The sequence below is a fragment of the Sinohyriopsis cumingii genome, chromosome 8 (genome assembly GCF_028554795.1).
Source record: "Sinohyriopsis cumingii isolate HCF-2022 chromosome 8, ASM2855479v2, whole genome shotgun sequence".
NCBI classification, from domain to species: domain Eukaryota; kingdom Metazoa; phylum Mollusca; class Bivalvia; order Unionida; family Unionidae; genus Sinohyriopsis; species Sinohyriopsis cumingii.
Window position 1 is genome coordinate 62054261 of NC_142968.1, and position 23690 is coordinate 62077950.

Here is a 23690-nt window from a genome sequence, read left to right on the forward strand (position 1 = left end):
TCTCCCGCCGCTCTCGCGGAGGTGCAATTGCTATCATCACAAAGAACTCCACGATCAAACGTCTTAACCACACCACAACTTTCAATTTCTACAACACATCGTTTGAACTATTCCAAACCACACTTACACTGGAACAAAGGTCAGTCCATTTTTTCTGTCTATACCGCCCTCCTCCTAGTAGAAAAAAAAACAAGATGACTGAATTTCTCTTTTTGGAGCAGCTTCCGAATCTCCAGGAGTAATGGAACCTGATTATTCTTGGAGATTTCAACTTTCACTTTGACTGTCCCGGAAACCCAAACACATCAAAACTCCTAGATTCCATTAATATTTTCAACCTCAAACAGTCGGTCAACCAAGCCACCCATACACATGGTCATATTTTAGACTGGATTTTTCATAGACCAGATGATAATATAATACGTTCCTCCCTGGTATGCCTAACCCTCCACCTTTATTTGCTACTATGATAAACAGAACCAAACTAATGCATGACATCCAAGCAAACCTAACAACATGCGTATCTCCTACAGCAAAACAACTCGATAACTGCATGCGTTCATTGCTCGACAAACATGTCCCAGCCACCAAGTGCAGAGTATCAATTCAAAAGTGTTCTTCTTGGTATAGCAGTGTTAGGGACCAGCTTTGCACTGCTGAAAGAGACCGCCGTAAAGCTGAGAGGCTTTGGTTTTTCACCAGACTCACTATTTATAAGAAAATCTATGAAGCCGCTAAGAAGAACGTCACAAACATAGTCCATGCAGCGAAATCCGTCCACAACAGTACTAAGATCATGGAAAGTTCCAGCTGCAAAGAGCTCTTCGAGATTTCGAACAAGCTACTGTCAAGAAACAAATGTATACCACTTCCAACTACCTTCTCTCTAGTTGACCATCCAGACCTATCTGCAAATTTCTTTCGTGACAAAGTACAGACCATTAGAGATAAGCTTGACAGCACTATTTCAATTGACTCGAGGTCACCATACAGTTAGGATACAGAATTTCAGCGTCAACTATTAGCAGCATTTGAACCTGTCTCTATGGATTTAGTACGTACAATTGTGATGTGAACTTGATCCAATTCCAACATCACTGCTGCTTGAATGCTTAGATCCAGTATTGCCTTCACTAACTGATGTTATTAATACCTCTCTCTCATCCGGGGAATTCCCGTTATTTTTCAAAACTGCCATTGTAAAGCCTCTGCTGAAGAAAGCAACACCCGATAATAACGATTTAAAGAACTACCACCCAGTTTCTAATCTCCCATTCATATAAAGATTCTTAGAAACGATTGTTCTATCCGAGCTGGTATCTCATCTGAATTGAAACAGTCTTTTTAGCCATGTACAATCTGCATATCGTCCTTGCCACAGTACTGAAACTACTCATCTAAAAGTAGTTAATGGCATTCTATCTGCTTTGGATAACGGAAAGATTACAGTCCTCACCCTCCTTGATTTTTCTACAGCATTTGACACAACAGACCATGATATATTACTTTACCATCTCCAGCACGTATTTGGCATTCATGATACAGCCTTACTGTGTTTCATGTCCTTCGTGGTCAACTGGACACAAATTGTGTCTGCAAATGGAATAAACGTCAGCCCAGTTAATCTATGTTGTGGCGTTCCACATGGGTCTGTTCTTGGACCTGTTTTCTTCATTATATACACTCAGTCTCTCTCAAATGTCATATATCATTATCCAGTGTCTCGCCAAAGGTACGCTGACGACATCCAAATATACAAATCGAGCCACCCAACTGAAGTTGATGCTACCATCCAAGGTGTAAAGAGGTACATTACTGATGTGAAATCATGGATGACATGTAACAAGCTGCAGATGAATGATGATAAAACTGAGGCCATTCTGATCACAACACAAAGACTTTCTCATTCACATCCTTTACCTCACACAATGAATATCAGCAAAACCAACATTAAATTCACTTGGTCAGTATGAAACCTAGGTGTCACTTTTGACAGTACCCTCACGTTACACCAACATGTTATGAACATATGCAAGGCTGCATATCTTGAGCCGAGACGCATCAGCTCCATTCGCAAATATCTTTCAGTGGATACCCTTAAAACATTTGTATGTTCATTAGTACTTTCAAGTCTGGACTACTGAAACTCAGTTCTGTCTGGTTCATCTCAATATCTACTTCAGAAACTTCAAAAAGTTCAAAAGAGCCGTTCTAATCATACTTAGAGTACCACGATCAGAGCAGACCTCCCCGCTGCTCAGTACTCTACACTGGCTATCCATTCGATCCAGAATCAAACACAAAATTTGCTCTATGTGACACGTCTCACTGACGGACTCCAGTCCAACATACCTATCCGACCTCACCCATGTGTACACACCAGCAAGATACTTACACTCCTTTTCTGACAATCGTATACTCATTACACCCACTACAAAAACGAAGTCATATGGACAACGTTCTTTTGCATACCAGGGCCCAGCAACGTGGAATAAATTGCCCACTGAATTTAGACACAAAGACAGTGATTACATTCAAGAGTGCTCTTAAAACTCACTTATTTCGACTGCAAGAACAAACTTAAAGACATATTAATGTTCCGTAACTTAAATAGTTTCAACATGTTTTTAAGGGGTTCTTTTTTTAAAATTTCATGGTGTTTGTTTTTTGTAATAATATCATTATATATGTTTTTATTGTTTTTTATGTTATAGGTGTTGTTTAATGTTGTAAAGCGCTTAGAGCTTCTAAAGATTAGGCGCTAACAAAGTCCTCATTATTATTATTATTATTATTATTATTACTATTAGAAAATGTTTAACACAAACTTCCAGTTCAATTCATATTACCACATATTGATATATTACGTCACCACTGGATGACTTCAGCTATGCTACAATCGACGATCAAGTCGCGAACAGAATGGAAAGCGTCTGAAAAAGTTTATTCTGTCTGGTAATCATGAGAAGGAATGCTGCACAATGGATCTATGCAATGCAAAAGGTATCAAATATTATGATTCAATACGAAATACTTTAACAGTTAATTATGGGCCATCAGTCAAACCGTTTTCACTTGTACAATGTTCGCTTTGTAGCTTACAACTATTTGTATGATTCAGTTACTTACACAGTCTATAACTTTTTATTTTTCCTCTTACAATTTTCCGATAGTAAAACAATGAATATTTGAAGATGATAGCATACTTACATTCCTAAGCTCAATCGCAGATGGTGGCGTATACATGCCCATCCATGATCATTTCTGACCACCAATGTTTCAAAGATCAACGATGCCGATATTATTTTACGTTATTTATTCACACTTGGTTTTAAAACATGTTTATCACTTACTCAAGTTTATAAAACAGTCAAATGTATAAACACTGTATCTCATTTTTGGAAAATCATAACAAAAATACGACTGACGGTAAAATTGTGTTAAAAAGTGGTTTCCTTTTCGATATTTGTTAACAATATGTATCGATATGAAACATTAAATAAATATTTTTATGTATTCTCACTATATCAAATAAATATTCATATGTATGTGCCTCATTTAAAGTTACTTTAGTTATTTTAGGCATTTTTCATTATTATTTTTATTAACATTATTATTAATGTTGTTGTTATTATCATTGTTCATATAATACTTTGCTGCACGAAAGTTCCTTTTTAGACACAGAGGAAAATGAAGTATGATAATCAATGTCTATAAAAGATCATGACATTGTGTTTTCTTTTTCTTTCAGGACGTACAATGATCACTTACACCACAAGCTCGGGTCTTTCTACACTATCCACATTCACAAAATTAACAACTACATCAACTTCCACACCAATTACAATATATACCAACACCGACTCAACAACGACAGGTTCTCTCTCTCTCTCTCTCTCTCTCTCTCTCTCTCAATGAAATAATCAGATGAAAACTAAATCTCCACTTTCCTACGCGAAGATCTGGCAGCGACCGCTTAGATATCATGTTCTGTCGACCTATGAACTAGCCAATGGAAATACAGTTTTTGGAAATCTAAAAGTGAATCAAATCGTTCGGAACACGTTGATGTACTTCAGCCATACTGCTCAGCCACCCAGACGCGAAGATATAAGACTTCCTCTAATTTGCTGATAAAAAAATTAGCGATTATGGTGATAACATAGGTCACCAGAACATGATCCCTAAGAAGTCGTTGTCAGGTCTTCACATATGATAGTGAAGATGCGAGTTTAATCAGATTGGAAATTGGTAGAAAATATATTTATTTGTAATGGGTAAAGATGTGAAATTTGAGACAATGTCATTCAAAATCAAATGTCACGTTTGTCAAAATAAATAAAACACTTTCAGTAAACGATAAAAATGTGTGAAATAGCAAAATTAAATTCCGTAAATTAAGCCAAATCTGTCAATAGCGGCCATTCATGGGAAAATGAAAAGCTAGCATTTCTACGCAATGACCTCTGTGCCTATCATTATCATATTTCTTCTTCATCTTCTTCTTCTTCGTCTTCTTCTTATTATTATTATTATTATTATGAGATTTTGATGCATCAAAATCCCTTTTCAATTATAGAGAAAAATGGATTGTAATAATCCAATTTTATAGAAGACCATAACGTTTTTTCCAGGACGCACAATGTTTACTTGCTATATAACTAGCTTTGGTACATCTATAAACTCCACAATGTTTACTTGCTATATAATTAGCTTTGGTACAGCTATAAACTCCACAATGTTTACTTGCTATATAACTAGGTTTGGTACATCTATAAACTCCACAATGTTTACTTGCCATATAACTAGCTTTGGTATAAACTCCACAATCACAACTTTAACAACCATCTCCACTTCCTGAGCAATTACAATATACATCACCACCAATTCAACAACAACTGACTTCTCTCTCTCTCTCTCTCTCTCTCTCTCTCTCTCTCATTAAATTCTAAACTCGTTCACAATAATATAAGGCTGTATGAAATAACGTTGCAAAATTTGTAATAATATCCTTCCAAATGTTTCATTTGACGAAATAAATTAATCACTGTACTTCCAACTAAAAAGAATGCTAAATAGCGAAGTACACCTTTCTGAACACCGCCTACTGAGGGTAATAAAATTCTCGTAGAGAAAATTATAACAAATATTTATAGTGGTACATCTGATTCAGTTTTGTCACTTGTTTCATCATTGCTTGGTCTTACAACAGTTAAATCAGTTTGTCGGGAGTGATGGATGAGAACTTCATCCAACCCCATTAAGGCCAGTGAAGACGTTTGCAGCTGAATCAGATGTAGATTTACATTATCAGGCAACACAAATTAATATTAATATTCACATTGGACATAATACAAACTAAACTAAATGCTTCTTTATGATCTTTGTTCAATATATAAAGATCTTAAAATCCTCAAAACAGTTGGTGAATACGACATCGATCTAATCTTCGAATTGCCGTCATTCGTTCAGTTAAGACTGAATTTAGTATACATACCTGCGACCAACGCTAAAAAAGATACGTAGACAAGATCTCATCAGTAGAGGTAGATTAATCCAGATCGATAAGTTCAAAATTATATTAGTAGAAGATATCCAAAAATGCAAATCATACCATGTATGTGGGAGGGAGACTGCAGATTACTCCGTTATCACATATTTAAACCACTTTCCCTGTAAATTTTTAAATCCTAATGTTTAAATCCTAATGTGGACAGTTTGCACCCTTTAATGTTATGTCGGTCTTTCTGATGAAGTTATTGCTCTTTTGCTCTTGTTCTTTCTTTTTCAAACAACTTCGTGTTTTTCTTGTAACGTGCACCGCTCTGCTATCATTTTATATACTTCCTTATCTTAAAGTCTGAAAAGTCTAGCATAGATGTAAATTTATTAGGAAGTGTAGGCTTATCTCCTCTTTTTAACAGCGGTTAGACATTGTATATTTACATTTGGTTTTCATCAACAATTATTTGCATGCTATAAGCCACCATCCGTTTCATCATTTTTGGTTTAACTATACCACAGCCCTTTCATTAATCTATACATGTTTCCTCAAATCTAAAGCAGTTAAGTTCTAGTTTCTTATTCTTTCCAAATAGCACACTGTATCAACCTGTACATTTTATATGCTCTTTTGCTTAGGTCAAATAAACCTAAAAGTAATTTAGACTAATTACTTAATTTGCTCACAGCTTCTACTTTGAAAGAATGCTTATTTGGGTTTTTCGGAGGGTTTCATAATGGTCAATCTTTAAAATTTCGATTTGTATTGCATTTAGAGGAGAGATTTTAAAAAATTTCCTCGCAATGCAACTCAAATTTTGACCTAGAAGATGTTGGACACGGGTTGCAAAAAGAAGGAAGGTTCCTACGTGTCCTCAACTACTGGTACTAATACTACTCTGACTAATTACCGGAAGTGCCTTTACAGGCTGTTAACATGACTAACTTCAAAAACGATATTTCCTCAATTCTTCAGAAAGGGTGCAATTTCAATCTAATATTTTTCGTTCCAGGGATACCTAAGACATCTTGCCTCGAGATAAAGAGAACCTATCCGAATAGCAAAAGTGGTGTATACAAGATAATGCCTGGCAGCCGGAATGAGTACATTGACGTCTTCTGCGATATGGATACAGCTGGTGGGGGTTGGACAGTGAGCATAGTTCTCTTACTTGATCCAATCAATATAATAAATTAACAAATACATATCTAAAAGGTTAGCTTGATTTAGCCAAGAGTATTGTAAAGCAAAAGCTCTAGTATAAAATACATCTCCTTGTCACACACACACACACACACACACACACACATATATATATATATATATATATATATATATATATATATATATATATATATATATATATATATATATATATATATATATATATATATATTACGTTCTGAGGCGAGGCTGACTCTATTTGGACTAGACACATTTAGTCAAATAGCTGCTCATAAATTTAAATAACATTCCAAAATATTGATTATGTCACCCTTTTGGTCATTTGTCATACAAAACCGAGGAAAAAATATCATTAATTTGTTACCTGCAGTCAGATAGTACATACGTACATACATACATATTCAACACACAAGGATATATCTCTCCGTCTCTGACTCACCATATATCCCTGCAGTTACACAGGTTTTAAGGCATTTGAGACAACATATGCCATATTGTGTATTTGTAGTATTTACAAAGCTTATACATGTATATTGACATGGACCGCTCCTGTGGCTAAGTGGTTAAAGCGTCCGCTTCTGATGCGGGGGTCGCACGTTCGAAACCTGTTTGAGTCATATCAAAGACTTATAAAAATGGTACTAACAGATGCCTCGGTTGGCGCTCAGCATTAACAGGGTAGTTCTATAACTGTTCGGTCTGGTATCAGGATAACGTAACAGATACGAAAATGTTCTTAAATAATATATCTTTCATTTATTTGCAATTTAATGCAAAATTGGTATTGAAAATGTAATCTTTGAGGTGACTTGAAAAATGCCTCTGAATTAAACTGAAACCTTTGCACTCCTAAGTCCTCATCTTATTGTTCATGTATCCCTGGCATATCTCTGATGTTAATTTTAATCATTTGAATATATGTATAAATTTGATTTAAAAAATGTTTCGTTTAGATTTTGTTACCTGTAAACACTTCATGCAATTTGAGTATTTTTAATATCATGAAAGTTGCACGATTGTACACAGCGAAGTCAAAACCCAAACCTTGTAGAATTCTGATTGCTGAGGATTTCGAAAACTTGCAGTAGTACAAAAGTGTGTCACGTATAGGAATTCATCTAAGACCTGATTTTTTTACCAAGAGCTATCCATGTGTTCTCAAGACCCAGCTCCTTCAGATAATGCAGAACATATATTTCCATGCTAACCACATCTGTATCATCTGCTTTAATCATAAAGACATTGTTACACTCCGTCACGTCAAGTTTAGCATGTACACAAATGCGAATGTCCGTTTTTTATGAGAATAGAAAGGTAATTTGATGTTTTAATTGATTCGGGCAATTTGTCCATTCGTGTCGAATATCGTTTTGGTATTACATACATGGGCTATAATGTCTGAATAAAAATAGTTGGAATTTGTCATTTAATTATCATCACTGAAGATACTTCGCCGATTTCTTGGTATCGTACTTGTTCCTGTTACCCTTCTCTTACCTCCTTGAGTTGGCATGAAACTTGTTTAGGCGATGAAGCTGGATGATAAATCTACGTCAAACACAATGTGAATGCATTTGTATTTGGTGCAGTATACATCTATTGTGGGAATGACATTCGTCTTGGCGCACACAGCAAATATCTTTGCTCTGTTGTCAGACTATTTACCGAAGTTAAAGCATTAATAATGAGAGCATTTACGTTTGGCTCACTGTTTGCTATTTTCCCCCGAGCTTCAAGAATGTCAAGCAGCAGAGATTTGTGACATACGGCGAGCCTAAAATGTGTCGATCAAAGCGACTAGAATTTACTGGTTTTCACACTAGAGGAATTCATGTAGGTCGCACAGTAGCACTCACATAGGATGAAGATTTGAAAAAAGAGTTCGCAGTCTACTATCGTTGTCTTTTGCTTAGGGTGACTGGAAATGGTTAATTATTTGTTGTTCTTGTCGTTGTTGTTGTTGTGGGGTTTAACGCCATTTTTCAGCACACGATAGGCTATGCATGGCGGCCAGTATTAATGGTGGAGGAAAAACCGAGGAAAACCCCGGAGTAGTGAAAGGGGTCACCCTAGCGACAATGGGAATTAGCATTACAGAGACCCCTGGGTCACTCTAGCGACAATGGAAATTTAACATGGAGAAAAATCGTGGGTCACTCTAGCGACAAGGGGAATTAACATGGGATAAAACCCTGGGTCACTCTAGCGACAAGGGAAATTGAACATGGGATTTTTTTAAAAATTTTTTTTAAAAAAAATTTTTTTAAAAAAGGGGTAGGCAATTCAAAGACTATCTCTTTTCGAGAAATATGGCTGGCCCTGAAAAGGGCCTTTGGGTTTTATGTTAATCTATTCATTAACATAAATGGCACTGCATTGGTCTTCTTCTTGTTCTTAGGCTACGTCTCACTGTTGGTCCGTACATCAGCACTCTTTTTAGGCATCCTTGTCTTTCGACGTAGATCCTACGTATCCACAGGCTGGTGTTTGTCCTGTGGACAACGGTCCACTTCGATCGGACATACATGAGCAAGTCTGTCCGAAACATCATGGAAGACACAAGGGTGGATGACTCAACTGTGGTCCACATCTTGAAGCGACGAGAACAGGTGAATCAATGCAGTCAACGGCGCTTATTTATAGGTACAGGTAGGATTGAAACGGATTGAGTTCATTCACCAATCCAAACACGCGTTACGAAATTCAGCCAGCCGCATCCAATCCGAAGAGAGCAGTCTGTGACGTCACCTAGTCAATATAGATCTGCTAGCGCTTGTGTGCAGTCAATCTATGCGACAGTCATTCAACATGACGGAAACTCAGAAAACGATCCATTGGGGTGCACCAGCAGGGGAGACTGCCCAAGGGAACTCGGACTTACTTTCAGAAGAGGTGAATTGGGATTTTGTGGATTTTCTCTCTTCGCAAGAATTTGTTCCGGAACCTGCGTTACCTTCTTCATTACCGCAAGTGGAAAATTTTAGACAGAGACAGAAAGAAGAATTGGAGAAATTTATACAACGACAAAAGGAAGCGGAACAAGCTTTTCTCCTACAGCAACAGCAACAAGAAGAAGAGGTAAGAAAAAAACAACAGCAAGAAGAAGTAGCAGCAAAGAAACAAGAGGGTGAAAATCAAACGGTCACGGTACTGTTGGACATTTTAGCGGAGTTAAGAAGTCTGAAACAAATGTATCAGACTTCTTTATCACGACCAAAGAGAATACGACCTTCCCGAGCTAAACACGTCAACCCTGTGACTAAGCCTACCGTACCACCCTTAGTGATTTCAACCCAATCATTATCATCATCATCATCATCAACATTACGCAGTCCTGAAGTAGGCCTTGGCCGTGGCAAAGGCATAAGGCAGTTAAAGCTGATTGCTTAAACTCACCCCTACACCATGAAGAAAAAGGCCCTTTTCAGGGCCACCCACATTTCTCGAAAAGAAATACAATTTCAATTTGCCAATAACTCAAAAAAAAAAAAAAAAAAAAAAAAAACCCACCCATGTTACCCTTATAGTACGTGTCTGTGTATGAGTGCGTGAGTTTAGCTTCTTATTTTAAAATCACAACTCAAAGACTCTTACCTTATATCATTCATTTATTCTTTTCTCCATTTTTTTACAATCCAAATCACAATTCACATCTCAACACTTTAATCAAAAGTTCATTTATTTCTTCTTTTCTCCTTCTTTAGTCTCTCTGTTTTTTTAATTTCTTCACCGTCACACTCTTTTCCTCTTCTTCTTCCTCCTCACTTTCTTCCCTTCTTCTTTTTTTCTCCTGTTTCTTTTTCTTCACCTGTCTTCTTTCTTCCTCAGAAGAATCCCTCTCTTCCTCCGAAGAATCCCTCTCTTCTTCTGAAGAATTCCTCTTTTCTTCTGACTCCTCTTGTTTCTTTTTTGGGCAATCTGGAGACCAATGTCCTTTTTCTTTACAATAATAACAGGTATCTTGACTTTTGTCTTTTTTATCCCCTGTTTTTTTTCTTTTTTGACGGTCTGGACACTCTGAAGACCAATGCCCTTTCTTCTGACAGATATAGCAAGTATCTTGACTTTTATCTCTAAAGGAAGGAGAGTAGTCCGTAGGCTGGTCTGAAGAGAATTTTCTAATGACCCCTCGCAAAGCTCTGACGAAACGTTCCATCTGGTTAGTCTCTTCCATCGTTGTGCTCGGCTTGAGAGTGAAATGAATAGTGAAAGGACAAGACACACACCCTTTTTATATACGCTGGTCTGCCATGACTATAAAGTAGTTTATGGTGTTTGAACTTGAGTCATTTGACTTTTTGCTTTCAAGATGAAACGATCTCATTCATTCGAGAAGAAAGAAGAAGAAGAAAGTAAGAGGCAGAAACGTGATCTATCGCCTCGTACCAGGGCTGAAATCTTGGCACAAATTCATGTCAGTGATTTTGAAGAGGACATGAGTGAACCAGAATCCGAACCCTCTAAACCAAGTTCATCACCCTTAGTTAACCCTGAAAATTACTATTCCATTCGAGAGACGGAAAAGCGCTCCTCTAGAAAATTTAGAACTACGGCTTACAAATACACGGTGAAGTTTAAAGATTTCAAGGCTGAAGTGCCGTTAGAGAAAGCAGAAGTGTTCATCACTGAGGTGTGGGATTCTTTGCTCACTGCACTCAAGCGACAATGTCAACCCAAAGAAGACGATCGCTTGAGACTTTCCATACAACACGACGGTTTGAAATCCCCTGTTTGGATCGAGTTTAGCACCCCTGCAGAATTGACTGCTTCCAAAGTCATGGACAAGATTCAACACGTACAACAATCTAATGATCAGTTTGACATCACCGATGGTAAAGCCACACTGGACATGACCCACGTCTCTCCTCCTCAAGGGACAGGACGCAAAAAGATGTTATTGGTGGACGACCTTCGCAACACCAAAACAAGTCTCGTCCGAATTCACAACCCTCAAGACCAGATGTGTTTAGCCCGTGCCATCGTGGTGGGACGAACCTATGCCAACAAGAACGACACGGTAGAATGGAAAAGAACCTGGAAAACTATTCAACGATCCGACCGAGCCAAACAACGAAATGAAGCAGAACTCCTGTTACAACAAGTCGGACTGTCCAAAGACACACCCTGCGGCATTCCCGAGATGCAAAAATTGCAAGATGCCCTAGCTCCACGCTACACCTTGAAAGTGCACCCTCAAGAAGTGCGCGGACCTCTGTTGTTTCGAGGCCAAGACTTTAAGGACGGAAAATACATTCATGTCTATTATCACGATGAACATTTCGATACCATTACCAGTATCACTGGATTCCTGCGATATGTTTATTATTGTGAGAAATGTGACTATGGTTATAATAATCGAGAGCAACACAAACATTGTGGATGGAAATGCTCAGGATGTTTGGCCTCTCCACCCTGTCTGAGCGAAGAACCAGTGCCTTGTTCAACTTGTCTGCGCACGTTTGTCAGCCCTACCTGTTACCAACAACATTTGAAGACGCAAGGTTCACAGAAGAAATGCGCTTGTCAACTGCTGAGATTGTGCCCTACGTGTGGACAAGGCATACGTACCAATAATACCAAGGCACACGCATGTTCAGGAAAGAAAAAATGTCACATTTGTCACCACATCGTGGACTTGGAACACGAATGTTACGTGCAGAAATACCAACCCCCACCAGAGAAAGAGGACGGTCACAAGAAGAAAGGCAATTTCATCTTTTTCGATTTCGAATGCATGCAAGAAACCGGCATTCACATTCCTAATTTCTGCGTGGCTCATCGAGCGTGCGAGAAGTGCATTCAAGAACCTATCTTCAGTCATTGCCCTCACTGCAGCAAGATTCCCGGAGGGCGTGAAAAAATCTTTCGGGGACCCAACACGTTAGCCGATTTTGCCCAATGGGTCTTAGACCCCGTCGACAAGACGTGGAGCCAAGAGGACATCGAACGTTACCGAGATTGTCATCGCCATGCCACGGTGATGGCTCACAATTTCTCCGGATACGATGGACAGTTTCTTCTCAGATACTATACGGAACAAGGCACCGAGCGTCCTAAAGTGACTTTGAACGGAGCCAAAATCATTTTCATGCAAGTGGGACAAGTACAGTTTAAAGATTCGATGAGCTATTTGGCCATGCCTTTGAGTCGAATGCCTAAAACGTTTGGAATGACAGAAATGGCTAAAGGGTACTTTCCACACTTTTTCAATACGGAAGCCAATCAACACGCCGTTCTACCCCATTTGCCTGAGGCTCACTATTACGACCCCGACAACATGCGTACCGAACAACGAGAAGATTTCTACGCTTGGTACCAGGCTCACGCCTCGGACCCTTTCGACTTTCAGGAAGAAATGCTAAAGTATTGTCGTTCCGACGTGGACATTTTACGACGTTGCTGTGGAAAATTTCGAGAACTGTTCATGGAACACGGAGGGGTCGATCCTTTGAAAGAAGCTTGCACCATTGCCAAAGCGTGTTCCTTAGTGTATCGACAACGATTCATGCCTGAAAAGACCGTGGCTGTCATCAGTCCTCAAACGACCCACTTTGTCAAACGTCAATACTCGGTCAAAGCCCTACGCTGGTTACATTACTTGTGCGACAAGGAAGACAAGTGGATTCAGCATGCCCGCAACGGAGGGGGCGAAAAGACTATCGGAACGTATTCGGTCGATGGCTGGGACTTAGAAAACCCCAAGATCGTGTACGAGTTTAACGGTTGCTTATTTCACGGATGTCCCGTCTGTTACCCTGACCGTGGCACTAAAAATCAGTTTTTGCAACGAACCATGGAAGACTTGTACCAGGACACTTGTCAGCGGCGCCTAAAGTTAGAACAGCAAGGATACCAAGTGGTGGAAATGTGGGAACACGAGTACGATCACCGTATGAAAACCGATCCCGAGTTTAAACGCCTCGTGGAAAGTTACCAGTTCATGGACCCGCTGAACCCGAGGGATAGTTTGTACGGAGGAAGGACCAATGCCACCTGTTTGCTGTACCAAGCCGACGAAGAGAAAGGAGAAGAAATCAAATACTTGGACGTGTGTTCGCTGTATCCCTACGTGTGCAAATATTGTCGCTTTCCTGTAGGGCACCCGCAATTGTTAACGGAACACATCGACCTGAAAAACATTCGACAATACGAAGGCTTGATCAAGTGTAAAGTTTTGCCTCCCACGAACCTGTACCATCCCGTCTTACCTCACCATTGTCAAGGCAAACTGATGTTTCCTTTGTGCCGTACTTGTGCTGAAACGTGCAACCAAGACCAAGCTTGTCAGCACAGCCAGGAAGAACGGGCCTTGACGGGAACCTGGGTCAGCGTGGAATTGTTCAAAGCTTTGGACATGGGATACCAACTGTTAGAAGTGTACGAAATTTGCCACTTTCCCAAGACACAACAATACCGCAAGGGTGACCCCACGCAGAAAGGCATTTTCGCAGACTACGTGGATGCCTTTTTGAAACTGAAGCAAGAAGCCAGCGGCTATCCTTCCTATTGTCACACTCCCGAAGACCAAATACAATTCAAAGAGAAATACTACGAACAAGAAGGCATCACTTTAGACCACATCGAGAAAAACGAAGGTAGGCGATCGTTTGCCAAAGTGATGTTAAATTGCTTGTGGGGCAAAATGGCACAACGACCGTGTTTACCCAAGACGGAATATTTGACAGAACCTTCCCGCTACTTCCAGATGATTCACGACAAAACCAAATACATGAAACACGTGGACGTCGTTCGAGAGAATTTGATCTTGGTCAATTACGAAGAAGATCTGGACTTTGTACAAGACGACCCTTTTGGAAATGTCATCATTGCGGCTTACGTGACAGCCCATGCTCGCTTAAAATTGTACGAAGCTTTAGAACTGTTAGAAGAACGCGTCCTGTACTTTGACACGGACAGTTGCATTTACATCCATCACCCGATTCAACATCACCCTAACATCGAAGGAGACCGTTTAGGAGCCTGGACAGACGAGCATCCCGACGACAAGATTCTAAGTTTTGTCAGTGGCGGTCCCAAAAATTACGGCTACGAATACCGGGACAAACAAGGAGAAGTGCACACGACGTGCAAAGTGAAAGGACTGACTCTGAATTATCGTACCAGTCGAGTGGTCAACTTTGGGGTATTGAAAGAAGCCTTGCAATCGGGAGAGGATGGAAACTTTAAAGTGACCACCTATCAACCTAACAAGATTGTACGTTTACCCACTCACCACATCGTCAGTCGACCCTTGGAAAAAGTCTATCAAATTGTATACCAGAAGCGAGTTCGACTTCCCAATCATTTCACCTTACCGTACGGTCACGTCGGTATTGGTCTGTATATAAAAAAGGAACCCTAGGCAAGATCGATAGTTCATTGTGACTACCAAGACCGAGCGAACAAGATGAATACTTTGAAAGAGGCATCGTTCCAGTTTGGGGATTGTAAAAAAGTTGTATCTTCCTCTAGTGTGACTAATATTGGATGGATAAGACCCATGCATTGCGACGGAAAATGTCCGGAAGGAAACTGCGATTGTCCATGTGGTTACCATTGTAATTGCGTAACGGAGTTTGCTGACGAGTGCGATTGTGAGCCTTGCGATGGATACGATGCTGTACCTTGTGACCTGAGCGATGCCGTAAAGCATCATGGGAACTTTGTTCTCACTGCCCCTATCATGGAAAGTGATGCTGTGCGTGTCAAACCTGAGGGATGCGAAAGCGATGCCGCTCGTCCTCTTAGACATTTTACCGGGTTTAAAGGGGAATGTCGACCTTCACGTTTACCTCCCTACGGATGTCATCCAGCCCTGAGCAAACTCCTGTTCATGTCACCCAACCCTCATCGAAACGAACCTGTGAAAGACGAATATTCGTTTCCTGTGCGTTTGTCGGAATACTGCGACTTTGAAAATCGTCTTCAATCGTTCAAAGGAAAATGGCCAAAGTATCTGGGAGGACCGACCCCCGAAGAATTAGCCAGAGCCGGATTTTTCTACTTGGGCGAAGGAGATAAAGTCAAGTGCTTCAGTTGCGGTGTGTCACTTCACCACTGGGAACCGCAAGATTCGGCCTACGTAGAACATGCTCGATGGTCACCGAATTGTCATTACTTACCCTTAGTGGGACCGAGACATTGAAGTAACTTCTTACCATAATCATTTGTTCATGGATACTTTACAAGAGAACATTTGTGCTTTGCCCGTGGAGTTGAGAGAACGCATTTATCGAGAGCTGGTCAAAATACAAGTGAAACGTAAAGAACAATTGCATCCGTTACGTCACCGGTGTTTGAACCACTGGTACCTGAAGGCTATACAAGGACTGATTCAATTGAAAGTGTTCCATTGGACAGACATTGATCAACGACCTCCTGGTTATAAAAAGGAATGGTTTGGTATGGACGATTTTATTTACTACATTGTAAACGTACTGCATCGAATTCCAGAGGAAGAGTTAACGAATTACCAACATCTTGAACACAATGTCAACTTGGTGAAAGAGGAAACTTCTGAACGAATTGTAATGTGTAGATTAGTGACTCAACGATTTAAATTCGACACTGAAGTGAAACCATGTTTGTGCAAAGAGTACATTTCTTGTGTCAGACCAAAGAGGATTTAGTATGACCTATTCATGGATACTTTGCTAGAGAACATTCGTGCTTTGCCTGTGGAGTTGAGAGAACGCATTTACCGAGAGCTGGTGAAAATACAAGTCAAACGTAAAGAACAATTGCATCCGATACGTCACCAGATCTTTAACCACTGGTACCTGAATGGTATAAGAGAACTGATTCGTCAGAAATTCTTTCAATGGTCAGACATTGTTCAAAATTTTGAGGTCGCTAATGATCGACATGTTCATGATTATGGTTACTTCGAGATTCACCTAGTGCAACGCATTGAGGAAGACAAGTTAAAGGATTACAAACATATTTTACGTGGAATCTACTTAGAGGAAGAGGAAACACCTAAACGAACTCTGACGTTTCGGTTACAGTATGCAAGATTTAGATTCCCTACTGGAGAACGAAGATCTCTGGCTAGAAAGTACGTCTATTGCATCCGAAAAAAAGAGAATATAAAAACAGGCTGCCATGCCACGGTTTATGTCACATGTCATCCAACAGATTCCGTGGAAGGAACTCAATGACCATATTCAAACCGTGGATCATTACCATCGATTATTGCAAGAACTGTATCCATTCAATTTGGGACGACAAGTGGTGTGTGTCTTAGTGACTTGTTTTTTGGGATTTCGTTTACCAGCCGATTCTTTGTGGACTCTTTACGATCAGTACTTACCACCTCCATGGCCTTAAATGGTCACGAAAAACTCCTTTTGTTCAAAGCCTTGCGTTTTCATCTGGATACTTCTCGACCTCAACAGGAAAAAAAGATTCGTCAACTTTTAGCGACCCAAGACGTGTATGACGATGTGTGTGTAGCTTGTGACTTACACCCTCATTGGACAGATGTTCGTGATTGGAAAAAGGGGGGTTTTGAGGCTTGGACCCAAGAAGTGGCCCAGTATGCACAAGAGTTGTTCAAGGAAAAAAGTTACTTTTCAACCTGTGTTAGTGACGGTGCCAGAAGAACCCGTCACCGAGAACAACCACTCGCTTCAGGACAGGACTGTCATGGACATGCCTGAAAGGTCATTCCGGGAGGACACTTGTGTGACAATACCTCATGTAGAGACTGTAAGAACATTACACACTGTCCCTAGGACATCTTGGTTACCCAAAACATGTTGTACAGACACTTGTTTATATTTCACTTTGATCGCTTTGCTGTGTTTTATATTCCTGTACATCACTATTTGGGTTGTATGTATTTTTGTCTTTCGTGTTCATATTTGAAACATTCAATAAACGTGTTCTGAAAAAGTATATAAACTCTTGTCTTGTTTGTTTTTCGTGTCACAAGTGACATTTCTCACACCATGGCTACCTCTGCTGTCTCTGCTCCCTCTTCCTCTACTGTCAAAGTCATCGACGAACACTTAGATCGTGCCAGTTGGGAGGCTTTGTATCTTCGCCATCCCTTTAACATGCTCATTGCTGGACCTAGCGGTTCAGGCAAAACCGAATTCGTCAAACGTTTGATCGAACATAAACATCATTTGATCGATCGGCCCCCTCAACGGATCGTGTGGTGTTACAAAGAGTGGCAATCGGCGTACAGCCTCTTGCGTGAAAGTCAAGGCGATTCCATCGTGTTTGTGGAAGGCATTCCTAAAGAAGACGACAGCATCGTCTCTGACTCCTGTCTAACCCATTTGGTCATTTTCGACGACATGTTAGGAGAAGACGAAGAAGAAATTAAATTGTGGTTCACGCGCAAAGGGCATCACCGTAATGCCAGTGTCGTTTACATCACCCAAAATTTGTTTCAACAAAGTAAAGCCCATCGCACCATCAGTCTCAATGCGCATTACGTGGTCTTGTTTAAAAGCCCTCGAGATAAATCGCAAGTGCAAGTCTTAGCCAAACAGTTAGGAACGCCTTGGCTGACTCAGGCGTACGACGATGCCACTCAAACGCCACACGCCTATTTACTCGTCGATTTGAAACCTACGACCCCCGAGGATTTGCGATTTCGTACCCACTTGTTTCACCACTGGTGCCAAGACGGAGGGCCTGTCCTGTACACGTCTCCGTCCTCGACTTCATTTCACTCCTCCCATGAAAAAAATCTATAAAAACCTCAGACTCTTTTTCGTCTGTCTCACACAGTGTGAACATGACGTCCCTTCAGTCGCATCTTCCCGTCAAATTGATTCGTGCCTTGTATGGCATCAGTCGAGAAAAAGATCCACAAACACGAGCTCGTGTCTTAGAAGCTAGTCTCAAAGAAGTCTTACGATGGTTCACGGTGACGGCACGTCAAATACTCCAAGGAATCATTCAGATTCCTCATCAAACCCAACGCTTTTTCGATCGAAACAAAGTCGCTTTGGTCCAACTGGCCGATCCCCGCATCGACACTCAAACCAAAAAACAAATCATTTTGAAACCTGGAGGGAGCGGTACTCTAGGAGGGGTCATCATTCGCTCACTCTTAAGATGGGATCCTAATGCCCCCAAAGTTATCCCTAAGACAAAAGTCCAACGAAGCCCCAAGAAGAAAAAGAAAAAGACCAAGTCCCCAAGAAGAACTTCTCCAGTGGCGGGACCCTCCTCTTACCAGACACCACCACCATCACCCCGGAAAAAGAAAAGAAGCCCCAAGAAAAAGAAACAGAGAAAAAGTCCTCAAAAAAAGAAAAGTCCACAGAAGAAAACTAGTCGCAAGAGAGGCACTTCGGCCAGGACGCAACCTTACACTCGCAAGCCACGACCTGCCACAACGTCTCCGGCAGCCTCACGTTTGTCCACTTCTCCGTTGATGTCACCAGGAACTGAAGAGTACTTGGAGACGTTGATTACACCAAGAACTTCTCCGTTGATGACCCCCAAAAGAACTTCCCCAGTGGCAGGACCTTCCCATTTAGCGGCAGTGGCTGCTGCTCACAAAGTACCTTCTCCCAAAATCAAAGTTCAAGAAAGATCGGGCATGTTACAAAGTTTACTGGATTTGTCCAAGCAAGAACTGGCTCGATTTAGTCCGTTACGTACCCCTGCACGACGTGTCATGCCTGTCCTCAAACTGATAAAACGTAAAGACAATCAGTGGCGACGCGTTCCAGTATAAAAAAGGCCTGTGACCGAGTAGGGTATCAGTGTTTTTAGGTGCTCCTAAAGACTCAAAGATGTCACCCTCCAGAAAACCCCAAGGAAAGAAAAGGAAAGGACTACCACCACGTTTAGCCAAACATGGGGACCTGTTATCTGTCCTGTCCAAAGCTTCTCCACCCCTACGAAAAAAACTCATTCAAACGGCCTCCAAAGAGGTCATCGATACCGTGTGCGAATGTTGATTGAACGTTTTGAAAGGCACGATCCCTTTGTCCAAACACCAGAAACAATGCTTAGGCAAACATCGTCACGTTCTTCGGAAAATGGTTCAAAAGAAAGTTCCCATTCGTCAGAAAAAGAAGATGTTGGTCCAACGTGGAGGCATTTTACCTCTCTTGTTAGGCCCCATACTGAAAGGAGTCTTGGGAACCATGTTGGGAGGACTGATGGGAGCAAGATAAAAAGGCCTTCGGAAGTCCCAAGATCTCAGAATCGACCCCTGACAACCCCATGGAAGGACGAAAACTAGCTTTAGTGCCTTACAAACGATGGATGGAATACCATCGGTGGCAAGAACAACGCACCCCGCATTTACCTCCCAATCCCAATTTGAGCGAAATGTCCCAGTTACAACACGAATTGCAGTCCTTGATGGATCGCCAAGATTTGTCCGAAACAGAAAAATCGCAAAAGTACGGTCAACTCTTGCAACGATTGCAACTCTTTCACCAGAAAGCTTTAGACGAAACAGCTCTACCCACTTTGAAAGATTTTAAGACCTTGATGAAAAGTCCAGCACCATCACCAGTACCAGTACCAGTTCCACCACTACCCGTGACCAAGACAGAAAAAGGAAAAGAAGAAGAAGAAGAAGGATTTCAAACTCCACCAGAAAAAGTACGCAAGTTAACAACACCACCTACCTCCAGAATTGGATGGATTAAAAAGATGATGGCCACCCCTTCTTCCTCACAAGAGAAAAAGAAAGTGAAGACAGAAGTGAAGACAGAAGTGAAACAAGAACCGATATCCCCTGCTCAGACATCCTCCTCCTCTTCGACACCTATTGCCGGTCGCACACGCAAAGCCTTGCAATCCAAGAAAATACCCCAAGAGAAAAAGAGTAGCCTCTTCCAAGAGTGGGTGCCTTATTAACACACCAATTCACACAAAAAAATGGAAAAAGTCTTAGCCAGCATTTACTACGATCCCTCGCATCCTGCAGGTTACGCAGGAGTTCAAAAATTGTATCGTGCTGCCAAAACGCGACTGAAAAGTCTCCGTTTACCTCAAGTGCAACGATGGTTACAAGAACAAGCTACCTACACTTTACACAAACCCATTCGACGCAAGTTTGCCAGAAGTCGCACCCGAGTGGAAGGCATCGATCATCAATGGCAAGCCGATTTAGCCGATGTCTCTCATTTGGCCAGCTACAATCGTGGTTACAAATATTTGTTTTGTGTCATCGACGTCTTTTCCAAATTTGCCTGGGTCGTGCCTTTGACTTCCAAATCGAGCAGCGAGTTAGTGCGAGCCCTGCAACGGGTGTTGAAACAAAGCGGTCGTCGCCCTCTTCGATGGCAAACGGACAAAGGCACCGAATTTCTGAACCAAGCTTTCCAAAAAGAATTAAAGAAACGTGACATTCATTTTTTTACCACCGAGAATCCCGAAACCAAAGCCAGCATCGTGGAACGTTTTCAACGCACTTTGAAAGAACGCATGTGGAAATATTTTACGCATCACCACACTCTGAAGTACATCGACATCTTACCGCACCTGGTGCAAGCGTACAACCAATCTTACCATCGAAGCATCGGACGTGCCCCGCAAGACGTGACTCCCGACAACGAAGTGCTGGTGTTCGAGCGCCTGTTCGGTACGTCCCCGACGAGGGCTGTCCCCAAGAAAAGTGGAGAGTTGACCGTAGGAGATTGGGTGCGCATTGGCAAAACCAAACGCACTTTCGACAAAGGTTACTTACCTAACTGGACGACCGAACTGTTTCGCGTCACTGGACGAGTACATGGCCGTCATCCTGCCGTCTATAAATTGGAAGACATGAACGGAGAAGTACTCAAAGGAACGTTTTATTTGCCCGAGTTACAACGTGTCACCAAAAAAGAAGACGACGTGTACGACATCGAAAGCATTCTCGAACGCAGAACCCGTAAAGTGGGCAAACGACGTGTCAAAGAAGTCAAAGTACGTTGGAAAGGATATCCACCCAGTTTCGATTCTTGGATCGACGCTTCGCAAGTCATCGACTATAAAAAGAAGAAGTGACCATCATGCCCTTTCACACATCAGACGCAGCTACGTCGACCAGTCCTTCTTCCCCTAGTTCTTCTGTGCAAGATTTACAAAAACAACCCTTGTGGGTGTGGTGTGGAGAACGTGTGCCTAAAAGGCAAATCGTCTTTTTCTGCCAAATCTTCGTGGTGTATTGTGTCATCGGGGCAGCCATCGCCAATTTGAGTTTGCAACAAGGAGACAAACAATTGTGGACCATTTTATTGAGCAGTTGCATCGGTTACCTACTTCCCAATCCCTCCCTGAAATTCTCCTCGAACGGGAACGTTGTGTCCAGTGCCAGTGCCAGTCACCACTCCAACAACAACCACAACCAGAACCCCATTTTGGGCGGAGACACACCTCTGACATCCACTAATATTCCCTCGGACAGCCACAGAACTCTAGAATTATGAGTCACCAAAACCAATTTTACTTAACCTTACCCAGTGACAGTTCCATGGAGGTGTTTCCCAACAACACGTTGTGCTGTTACACGGCCAAATTACCTCAAGCCATCCCCTTAGATCACGAAGCCCATTGGGAAGTGGCTTTGGTAGAAATGATTCACCCAACCCAAGTCCTCAATGTCATTCCACAGCAAAATTGGTTTAAGGTGGAAGTTCATGACAAACCATTGCAAGAGGAGTTAAATAAGATTGGCACATATACCAATAAAACCTATGATGACAAAACTCAAACGTGGACCTACAACTTGATCATTCCCGCAGGCTATTATTTCAGCGGTCAACATTTGGTCAGCACCATAGCCACCAGGTTTAATAGCGTGTTCCATAAAGCTTTGGGGAATGTCCAAAAAAGTATCACCCTGGAATACCACAAAATAGCTCGTCGCTTTCTGATGAAATTTTCTGAGGGGTCCAAAAAATTCATGTCTTTCTTATTTTGTCCTGAATTGTTTGACATATTGGGCGGTGACACGGAGCTGAGGAAGACAGGAGAACAAAAAAAAAGCCCCGAATTAGCAGTCATTCATGACAACGACTCTTTTGCGAGGTATTTTCGTTTCCCGGTAGAACTGAACCAAGGACTGAATTTGATCTTTGTGTACTCCGATGTGGTGGAGTACAACGTGGTGGGACACACCTCCGCGCCGTTACTACGTGTCATTCCTTTCAAAGTGGATTCTGCCACAAACGCTGACGAGGAAGGTGGAAACACTTACCACGTCCACCGCGAATTTGTCCATCCTCACTATTTGCCGGTCAGCAAGTCGTATTTGGACACGGTCAACATTACTATAAAAGGAGATTTGGGACAAAATATTCCATTCACCAAAGGAAAAGTCACGGTGAAACTCCATTTTCGAAAACGGTTCTCTCACGACTCGTAAGTCATGTATCCAGTGTACCGAGGGGTGGCTCGACAGCGAGGACACGGTTTAGGAGACATGTTAAAATCGGCCTTTCGTTCGGTGGCCCCAGTGTTGAAACCGATGGTGACACGCGGATTGCACGCCTTGAAAGATGCGGCACTGACGCAAGGCAAAGAATTTCTCCAAAATGTCATCATCGACAAACAAAACCCTAAAGAAGCCTTCATGAGGGCTGGCAAAAATGTCTTGCTGCAAACGGGAAAAGACATTTTGGGTCGACGAGAGACACCTATAAATGCCCTGCACGCTACCGAGTCTGGCATTCAGCAAGGACAAGGCAGAAAGAGACGACGAATAAGAAAACACCCTTTCACCAGACTTCAAGCGAGAAAGGCCAAGAAAAGAAGAACCGTTCGAGACTTAGACGTTTTCGATTATTGAGACACAGAGAAAAAATGATGCACCGAGAGTCTTGCGCTTGTTCCAAGACGGAACTGGATCTGTTTGCCATGCCCCCAACCATGATGACGATGCAAGAATCTCAATGGGTGGAATTTCATCCCGTCTCCTCACTGACCGATTCCGCTCCCATCGAGTTTGAAATCAAAGGACAGCCCGAAGATTACATCGATCTGAATAGCAGTTACTTGTACTTGAAAGTCCAAGTTCTAGAAAAAGATAATG

At 41.5% G+C, this 23690-nt stretch overlaps 1 protein-coding gene across 1 annotated transcript in view; it reads left to right on the forward strand.

Annotated features, from left to right (window-relative positions):
* Positions 1-23690, forward strand: part of LOC149793668 (techylectin-5B-like) — a 45962-nt gene that overhangs the window by 6640 nt on the left and 15632 nt on the right. Inside the window, exons 3-5 of the mRNA XM_089969033.1 lie at positions 2889-3003; positions 3752-3877; positions 6516-6655. Coding sequence (XP_089825159.1) covers positions 2982-3003; positions 3752-3877; positions 6516-6655 — 288 coding nt within the window. The 5' untranslated portion in view covers positions 2889-2981. The remainder of the gene's footprint in view (positions 1-2888; positions 3004-3751; positions 3878-6515; positions 6656-23690) is intronic.